Source organism: Myotis yumanensis, unplaced genomic scaffold (assembly GCF_028538775.1).
Source record: "Myotis yumanensis isolate MYYU_CA2020_CCGP unplaced genomic scaffold, mMyoYum1.0.hap1 SCAF_20, whole genome shotgun sequence".
Taxonomy (NCBI): Eukaryota; Metazoa; Chordata; class Mammalia; order Chiroptera; family Vespertilionidae; genus Myotis; species Myotis yumanensis.
In genome coordinates, this window is record NW_027223771.1 from 16232925 (window position 1) to 16243355 (window position 10431).

The following is a 10431-nucleotide window of genomic DNA, read 5'->3' on the forward strand; positions in this document are numbered from 1 at the left end:
CAGCTACTTGTTTATTGAATTTTACTTGGAATGAGATGTAACCAACCTTCTGCACAACTTGCCCATGTCACCAGCATAGAAGATCTGCTGCAGTGATGGCAAACTATTTGAGCTTAGCGTGTCAGCATTTTGAAAAACCCTAACTTAACTCTGGTGCCATGTCACAAATAGAATTTTTCTGATATTTGCAACCATAGTAAAACAAAGATTTATATTTTTGATATTTATTTTATATATTTAAATGCCATTTAACAAGGAAAAATCAAGCAAAAAAATGAGTTTGCATGTCAACTTTGACACACGTGTCATAGGTTCACCATCACTGATCTACTGAATGTTGTTAGCAGCAGAATGAGCTGGACAGTCCACTTCTCCTCCATGTGTACTTGTCTTGTTTTTGCTCTATTTCTGCTGAAGTCTCCCTTGTTTTGTGATCTTCAGTGCTCAAGAACTTCAGAGTGACCTCTTACTAATCCATCTTTCAGGTCTTTTATTTTCAGCCAATTGCATGAAACCAATGTAGTATGTGCAACCCACTTTTATAATGGGACTTCCCACTGTCACCAGAGTCAACATTCATTTCGTCATCATTCCTCTGTTTTCAGGTCCTTGGCGTAAGATGGATGATGTGGAGGCCTATTCTCAGCACAGTATATCTATAGGAGATTCTCAGGTCAGGGCTTCCAGGACAGCTGCAGCCACCCAGAGGACCCATCTGTGTAAGCCGTGCTTCTCAGTGTTAAAAGATATTTTGCACCTGAGTGAGTTACAAGTGGTTTACTTTGAGAAGAATGTGTTCTTAAGTGATGCATGTTTGAGAGACTTGTGTTCCAGTGCAAACCCTCACCAGCAACAGAAGGATGCCAGTGGAGAGAAGCCCTGGAAAGAAGATATGGAGAGTCCCTCGCTTGTGACCTGTTGCTGCTTCTACTTATCTGGGATGCCTGTAGCTAGTATGGAGGTTGAGGACGACTCCCCAGCCATGTTAGGGCTTCTCCAGCACCAGGCCACTCTTAACACTATGGAGCCACACAGTAACAATGAGATTTCACAGGAATTTCTCAGTGGAAAAAGACATCACCAGTGGGTGGAATGTGAAAGAGCTGACAGCCAGAAACAGAAAGTTGCTTATCAGAAAGGTCTCTGCTCTGGAGATATGATTTATGAGTATAATAAATGTGGGGAAGTGTGTAGACAAATGTTTGACCACCCTCCACATGGGAGAGTTCACACTGGAGAAAAGCCTTATGAGTGCAGCGAATGTGGGATATCCTTTCGTCAAAAGTGTCGCCTCATTGTACACCAAAGAGTTCACACTGGAGAAAAGCCTCATGAGTGCAGTGAATGTGGAATATCCTTTCGTCAAAAGTGTCGCCTCATTGTACACCAAAGAGTTCACACTGGAGAAGAGCCATATGAGTGTAGCGAATGTGGGAAGCATTTCAGAGAAAAGGCTGCCCTCACTAAACACCACAGTGTTCACACTGGAGAAAAGCCATATGAGTGCAGTGAATGTGGGATATCCTTTCGTCAAAAGTGGCACCTCACTGTGCACCAAAGAGTTCACACTGGAGAAAAGCCATATGAGTGTAGCGAATGTGGGAAGTATTTCAGAGAAAAGGCTACCCTCACTAGACACCACAGAGTTCACACTGGAGAAAAGCCATATGAGTGTAGCGATTGTGGGAAGCATTTCACTGAAAGGGCTGAACTCACTAAACACTACAGAGTTCACACTGGAGAAAAGCCATATGAGTGTAGTGAATGTGGGATATCCTTTCGTCAGAGGTCTCACCTCACTGAACACCACACAGTTCACACTGGTGAAAAGCCATATGAGTGTAGTGAATGTGGGATATCCTTTCGTCAAATGTATAAACTCACTATACACCAAAGAGTTCACACTGGAGAAAAGCCATATGAGTGTAGCGAATGTGGGAAGCATTTCCGTGAAAGGGCTGCCCTCACTAGACACCACAGAGTTCACACTGGAGAAAAGCCATATGAGTGTAGTGAATGTGGGAAGCATTTCAGTGAAAGGTCTGCCCTCAATAAGCACCACAGAGTGCACACTGGAGAAAAGCCATATGAGTGTAGTGAATGTGGGAAGCATTTCAGTGAAAGGTCTGCCCTCAATAAGCACCACAGAGTGCACACTGGAGAAAAGCCATATGAGTGTACTGAATGTGGGAAGCATTTCAGTGAAAGGTCTGCCCTCAATAAGCACCACAGAGTGCACACTGGAGAAAAGCCATATGACTGTAGTGAATGTGGGAAGCATTTCAGTGAAAGGTCTGCCCTCAATAAGCACCACAGAGTGCACACTGGAGAAAAGCCATATGAGTGTAGTGAATGTGGGAAGCATTTCAGACAAAAGGCTGCCCTCACTATACACCAACGAGTTCACACTGGAGGAAAGCCATATGAGTGTAGCGATTGTGGGAAACATTTCAGAGAAAAGGCTACCCTCACTAACCACCGCAGAGTTCACACTGGAGAAAAGCCATATGAGTGTAGTGAATGTGGGAAGCATTTCAGTGAAAGGTCTGCCCTCAGGAAACACCACAGAGTTCACACCCGATAAAAGCCATATGAGTGTAGTTAATGTGCGAAATCCTTTAGTGAAAGCTCTATCCCCAGTGAAGACAAGGGAGTTCACACTGGTGAGTGTAGTGAGTGTGGGATTCCTTTTAGCTACAACTATAACCTGGTTAGACACCTGTAATTTCACACTGGAGAAAAGATGTAAATGTGCAGGGAATGTTTTATTTTTCTCACTAAGAATAAGAACACTTAAGGGGCTCGATGTGACCCATTTACATGAATGTAAACCCCTTTAATGAGAACATACACTCTGCTAGATTAGTCATAAAATTGAGGTACAATTGAGACTTGAAGGATCTGTGTTGTACTTGCTAACATGTCCAGACCTACAACCCAAATGATGTCACTGTGAGTGTTTATCACTAAAGAGATTTCACAGCTAACACCTGCCTCACCTGAGGAGTGTGCATCGGTCACATTCCCTGGGTGCTCAGGGGAATGTATTCTGTGTTCTCGCTTCTGCTTGTGGTAATTATGATTCCTCCAAGCTCTTGGCAGTATCTTCATTCATTTCTCTATGACTAGAAAATGGACCTGACCCAGGATTCATCCAGAGCAGCTGTTCTCAGCTAAGCAGTGCTACCTCTTTCAGGGACATAGTGGTACTCACATTATGCTTTGATAAATTTTGGGGGTTTTTTATTCACCAACCTGCAAACTCTGTGCTCTCCTCTGCTCTGGTTTATGATCTTTTTTTTAAGGGTGTTTTTATATTTGTGTTGTTATTTATTAGTGCATTATTTTCAACACCAACTACTCTAAACCTGAATTTGCCACACTCTGTATTTACCCCCAGTCATTTTGTAATATTTCTGCTTCCCCAACCCTCCATGCAGACATTGATTTACCTTCCTTTACAATAAAGTAGTTCATATTTTTCATAAATTTATTGGCACTATAAGGTGAATTCTTTTTAACAAACACTGGCTTCCTTCATGCTATACAGATGTTTGAGATTTAACACTAACGTTTATATAAATAATTTTTTATTTCTAGAAAATATTGTATTCTATGGATAACCACTTTTACTATTGAGCCGCCTATAATTTCAGTTATTTCTACGTTTGGGGTTTTAAAAATAAAACAGCTCAGAATATTGTATTCCATTCTTTCTACAGATGTATGTCTTATTAAACTGTTCCAGTGTCAGTGAATGTGGTACATTTCAACATATATGGAACTATGACCTCAAATGGTCAATCAGTTTGCCTTCCCACCCACCCAGAAAATTCTATGCAACTCTGCCAGCACATGCAAAGGTTAATCTTTTTAAGTACTAGCCCCATCAATGAGTGTACTGTTAACTCGCTTTTGTTTTAACTTCATTTCCATAAAGATATTTGATGGTGATGATTTCTTCATGTATTTCTTTCACTGTCTTTATCTTCTTTGTTAAAATGATCAGGATTTTTTGTTTACTTTTAAACTTAATTTATTATTCTATTCTAACCAATAGGAGGGCGGTGCAGCCTCTAAGACATATGTTTCAATTTCACTCAGTCCTCAGTGACTCGACTGATTTTTTGGCCATATGGTATTCTTGGTTTTTGAATTCTATAAACAAAATGGTTTTTCTCAATTTTTACCCTATGTATGATTTATAGCCCACTTGTACCAGACACTTACACATTTAATCTGCATTGTTAATTCTCCACCAGTGTTCTTTAAGTTTAAGCATTTAATGATACATTGAAGTCTAGGTTTGTGGTAGTTGAAAATTTCCCTGGTGTAAATGTCATAACTACATTCCAACTGCGAAAATGATGGCATTGAACATGGACATAAGATATTTCAGTAGTATATCATTTTGTTTTACTAGTGACTGGGTGTATGGACTTGTGCACATTGAAAGGAAATTAATTAGAAAGTGACAAGTGGGGTGGGACTGGCTGAGACGGGTCTGACACAGCCTAATGCCAACCTTCCCCGGTCCCTCCCCATTAGGCTCCACCTGGGGCAGCGCCTTGGCTTCAAGGGTGTCTGTGGAATGAGTGGGATCCCTCTGGCAGGTGAGTTCCTACGGCCTGGCCTGCAGGGAATTGGGCCGAAAGCAGCTCTCCGATACCTGCTGAGGGGTCCTGGATTATGAGAGGGCAGTGGTCAGGTGACACAACCCAGAATCAGGCTCCCTCCTCTCTGGTTCCGGGATGCGTGACCTGAGAATTGTCGTCTTCCATCACTACCTCTCATCTCAGTGGTTCTGGTATCTACTATTCTCAGATACATTAGTGACTTATTTTACTAAAAACCCCTGATAAGTTTCTCCCTGGCCAGAGAGCTCAGTTGATTAAAGCATCATCTCAGTAGTGCCAAGGTTGTGGGTTCCATCCTCAGTCAGGCTCCATGCAAGAATCAAACAATGTGCTGCCACCAAGACATAGCCGCTGGTTCTGGCGCCAGAGGCACCCCCAGGGATTATTGGACCCAGCAGGTCGTCCCTGGATCCAGGCTGAGCAATCTGCATTTCCATCCTATCCGCAGGAGAAAGGGTAGCTGGTCGGTGGAATTCTTGCTCTGCGGACACGATCCTTTCCAAGCTAGCTCGTCTGCAGACTGTGGCGGGGCGCCCACACGCCAGTGACTTCTCCTACATCCATGGCGACTAAGAAGATGGTCCAAGGCCCTCTATGGCCGGATGACGTTTTTGAACGGGGAAGCCAAGTATGGCGCTCACAACTAAAGGGTGTCCCAAAATTCACGCAAGAAGTAATTTTGATAGAAAACACAGGTTTATAATTAAAATTTGTAAATTTTTTATTGATTCAAAATGTATACAGTTATAGGGTTTTGTATGGAATAGGACAACGGGTAAATGGCCTCCACAGCTTTGCTGGTACACACGCAAAGCCTTGGTCTTGATTGTCTCTGCTCCTGGGCCATAATTGGTACTTGGTAATGCTTATCAAATTGAAGGGATTGAAATCACAGGGTAACAAATATTAAAATCTGATTCAATAAACCAAGTAAAATTGGGCTTTTATTTTTTGTCATTGTTAATGCTCACGCAAAATTCAAATCTTGCCTGAATTTTGGGACGCTCTTTACCACCTCTTACTGGTCACCCTGGAGAGAGGGACAGGTATTTCCCCGTGGGATGCGGAAGGCAGGAAATGCTTTGATTTTCTGAGTGCGCACAGCGCCGTCAACCAAGGGCATTGCCACCCCAAGATTGTGGACGCCCTGAAGAGCCAGGCGGGGAAGCTGACGCCAACCTCGCGGGCCTCCTACAACAATGTGCCGGGCAAAGACGAGGAGAACGTCACGAAGCTCTTCAACTACCACCAGGTTCTCGCCACGAGCACAGACAGGGTGGAGGCCGGGGAGACCGCTTGCAAGCTGGCGCGGTGGTGGGGCTGCACCGTGAAGGGCATCCCCAAGGACAAAGCCAAGATCGTCTTCTCAGCTGGAAACTTTTGGGGCAGGACTGTGTGTGCCATCTCCAGCTCCACGGACCACAGCAGCGACGACGGCTTTGGCCCCTTCATGCCGGGGTTCGAGATCATTCCCTACAACGACCTGCCTGCTCTTGAGCGTGCTCTTCAGGATCCAAACGTTGCTGCGTTCATGGTCGAACCCATTCAGGGCGACGCGGGCGTCATTGTCCCGACCCAGGCTGCCTGAGGGGTGTGCGCAAGCTCTGCGCCAGGCACCCAGTCCTGTTTATTGGATGAGACCCAGACAGGACTGGCCAGGACTGGGCGATGGCTGGCAGTTGGCCATGCAAACGTCAGGCCTGACCTCGTCCTCCTGGGCAAGGCCCTTTCCGGTGGCCTGTACCCCATGTGGGCGGTGCTGTGTGACCACGAGATCATGCTGACCATCCAGCCTGGGGAGCGCGGCTCCACGTACAGGGACAACCCCCTGGGCAGCCGCGGGGCCAACGCCGCCTGCGAAGTTTTGGAAGAAGAGAATGAGCTCAGGAAGCTGCCCTGGGACATCGTGACCGCAGTGCTTGGGAAGGGGCTGCTGGATGCCACCGTCAGCGGGGAAACCAAAGATTCCGATGCTTGGAAGGTTCGCCTGCACCTTCGAGATAATGGACTTTTGGCCAAGCCCACCCATGGCGACATCATCAGATTCCACCTCCTCTGGTCATCAAGAGGACGAGGTCCAGGAGGCCTTGGAGGTCATCAAAAAGACCATCAGTCTTTTTTTTTTTTTTTTAATATATTTTATTGATTTTTTACAGAGAGGAAGGGAGAGAAATAGAGAGTTAGAAACATCGATGAGAGAGAAACATGGATCAGCTGCCTCCTGCACATCTCCCACTGGGGATGTGCCCGCAACCCAAGTACATGCCCTTGATCGGAATCGAACCTGGGACCCTTCAGTCCGCAGTAGGCAGCCTTTTCGGCAAGTCCCATGTGGTTTTTACAGGTTTTTATCATTTCCTCGCTGGTGTAAATATATTGTATTTCAAAAAGGTATATGGGGTTTTACATAGAAGACCGCTTTAACCTTCTAAAGTTGAATCATAATCACTGAATTTTAGGAAGGATGAAATGGTTAAGCTTATATAAAAGTACTAGGTTTAAATAAACTTTACATTAGCCAACACCAAGACATGTCATTATTTTGAATTGAGAACTAATGTTCAACATTCCCAAATTACGTTTTCAGTGTTGGTATAATTTGTAAAAAATACTCGTTTTCAGTTTTTCTTTAAATTAAAAATAAAGCTTATATTAAAAAAAGAATCATGCCCTAACTGGTTTGGCTCAGTGGATAGAGCGTCAGCCTGTGGACTGAAGGGTCCAATTTCGATTCTAGTCAAGGGCATGTACCTTGGTTGTGGGCACATCCCCAGTAGGAGGTGTGCAGTAGGCAGCTGATCGATGTTTCTCTCATCGATGTTTCTAACTCTCTATCGTTCTCCCTTTCTCTCTGTAAAAAATCAGTAAAATATATTTTGAAAAAAACAGAATCAAACAATGTATAGAATTAGTGGAACACAAAATGGGTGTTTCCCTCTCCCTATTCTCTCTCTTGCTCTCTGAGCAATATATTTGTGTGTTTTTTCACCAAACGAGTCAACACATGCGAACACCATCACAAACCAGGCAGCTTCCCCGTGGTGAACCAGCCATAAGGGTTCTCATGATTGCAGAGCACACAGTGAGGGAGAGGACAGGAGGGGAGGGGCCCTGCTGTCGGTGTGGAGGGTGGGGAACTGGGGCTAAGCTGAAGAGTCACCCACAAGTAATTATGACATCTGAGCTCCCTGAGACTAAACACTAAGGGGCTGGGAAAAGCTCTGGGCCTGGACATGGGCTTTGTGGTCTCAGCACCTTCCAGCCAGGGGTTGAGACTGAGCTATTTTGGATTCAGGTGGTTGAGGAGCCCAGATCCCTCCCAGGCATTCTGGAGCAGCCCCTAATACTTGAGGACCTCAAATAAGTTCACCTACCTCTGAGCAGCCCATACACTCTCCTAAGCTCCGCGGGCATTGTTTGAATCTCTCTATTTTTGCATTTCTGGGTAATTTTTTCCATTTTCATTTCATTAAAAATACCACTGCCCAACCAGTCCTGGAGGTAGCATGGATTCTCCAGAAAATGGTGCTGTGTGTTTTTAATGGTGAGACCATTCTGAAGTACAAGCATTTCCTGAAGGAGAGGCTTGGTCTCAACATGATACCACATTGGGGGGATGCATTCCAGGTGGTCTCCCTGCTCCATAAGTTTGGCCTTTGCCGAGCAGACCCTTGCACCTGGAGTGAGGTGATGGAGCCTGGACTCTGAGGGACAATATACCGTGGGGTGTGAGGTTGGGCCCCTGGACAGGTTTGGTTTTAGGGATTCCTGCCAGCATATGGGGGTGTGTCCATTGTGTGTGTGTCCATTGTGTGTGTGTCCTGTGGCACTGTCTGGGTGGCCCCTATTGTTTGTTCCTGTGTGTGTGTGTGTGTGTGTGTGTGTGTGTGTGTGTGTGTCTTCCCCTCAAGGTATTGCCTATGTCTACAGTGTGGGTCTATGTGAGCCTGGACCTAAGTCCGGCACCTGAGTGCCCAGAAGAGGCTGGAGGTGTTCTCTACCTGCATGTTTCTGTGCTCGTGTTATCTGTATATTTCTCTGAGTCTGTGAACCCCAACCACTGACAAGTCATAGTCAATCTCCGGAGAGGTGATGTAGAGGACTACCTGGTATTCTTCCCCACCACCAGTTGAGCCCCTTATTCTCCTGCTCATCCAGGCATCTGGTGTCCCTCTGGAGGTCCCATCTCAAGTATGAATTAAGCACAGGGCCAGTTCATAGAACCTCAGGCTGTAGCAAGGTGGGGAATAGGGGCAGACTGTGATGACAGACAGGATGTATAGAGCGTGGATTGGAAATGTTTGTGGAAGACTGTGCCTTCTTGGAGTAGCTGGATGATCCAGGATCCTTGGAAAGGAATGTGAAGATGGGTGCATGTGGGGGAAAGCTGAGAGGAAGACTTCTAGGCTCCTAAATCCCCACTAATAATGAGGAACTGAACATCCCTGGAGAGGGTGTCCCTTGCCCATGTGAAAGCTAAGCTAAAACTAATAGAGGACGGTGTCTGGGTCTACTCAGAGCATCACTCCTGCACCTCTAGGTTCTAGTTATCTACAGGGAGTGCATGGCCACATGGGACCTGGAGGGAGAACTGGCTCTCCTCACTCCAGTGCCTAAAATATGTTGGAATCCCTCAGAAACAGCTTCTACTAAGATAAGTTAATTTTTATCACACAAAGTCTAACCTAAGTTATGGAAATGAGGGGATGACTTTATTCAGAAACCATCATATTTTAGTGGTTAAATGAAAGCAAGGACGGGATCATGACTATGACATGAATTATGTGGGGTTTTTCTGAAATCAGCGATAGTGATTCTGTTAGCCTCCCAAGTAAAAGAAGACACATTGACTGCATTCAAATGATTCTCTGATAACTGTTCTAGAGAGATTGCTCTGGATTTAATGCTATGTTCTTGAAAATTCAATACCTTAATTATTACATTTTTCTTTTTTAATCCTCAGCTGAGGATATGTTTATTGATTTTAGATAAATAATAAAGAGAAACGGGGAGAGAAATAAGTAAACATTAATGGGAGAGGAACATGGATCAATTGCCTTTCATACATGCCCCAACCAAGGATCAAATACACAATCTATTGTGTGTGTGTGTTGGAGCGGGGGAGGTGCATTATGAGATAATTCTCCAACCCACTGTACTACCTCGTCAAGACAGCACCTCAGTTCTTAATGTTTCCTTTAAAACAGTGTATTAGTTTGTCTCAGCATTAAGGGGAGTGTTGCTTTGCTTATCAGTGTTGGTTGTATGTGTGACTTGCTGCCCCTTTGAGTGTTCCTGATTGTATCTGTGTTTTTTATTTTCTTTGTGTCTGTCTACTGTGTCCACATATGTCCCTTCAGGTGTGTGCCTGTGTGTGTCCATTGTGTGTGTGAGTGTGCATCGTGATGCTGTCTTGTTCCCATGTCTTCTTATCTGTGTGTATTTGTGTATTCCCCTCAAAGTGATGTCCGAGTCTGTAGTCTGGGTCTGTATGAGCCTGGCCACAAGCCCTGCACCTGCGAGCCCATCTTTGCCTGGGGGTGTTCTGTACCAGGGCATTTGTGTGCTTATGATGTCTGAATGTTCCCCGTGAGATTGTATGTGTGCACCCCAGCAACAGACAAATGCATAGGCAATCTCCACAGGGGTGATTTAGAGGACAATATGTTCTTCTCTGCTCCCCAGGCTGAGCCCCTTCTCTTCCAAGCCACTGTTATACCCCTTTGGGTCCCATCTCAGGTTCATGGATGGATGAAGTGAAGGGTCTTAGAACTGCAGGACTGCAGGCTGAGAG

The 10431-nt window shown here is 45.1% G+C and overlaps 1 protein-coding gene and 1 pseudogene across 1 annotated transcript; both read left to right on the plus strand.

Moving 5' to 3' along the window:
• Positions 1 to 619: 619 nt before the first annotated feature.
• Positions 620 to 2584, plus strand: LOC138998602 (zinc finger protein 135-like). Its single transcript, XM_070400740.1, has 3 exons — positions 620 to 673; positions 1286 to 1453; positions 1538 to 2584. The coding sequence occupies exons 1-3, from the start codon at positions 620 to 622 to the stop codon at positions 2582 to 2584; spliced, it is 1269 nt and encodes a 422-aa protein (XP_070256841.1).
• A 336-nt stretch (positions 2585 to 2920) lies between these two features.
• Positions 2921 to 6751, plus strand: LOC138998603 (ornithine aminotransferase, mitochondrial-like; annotated as a pseudogene).
• The last annotated feature ends 3680 nt before the right edge of the window (positions 6752 to 10431 follow it).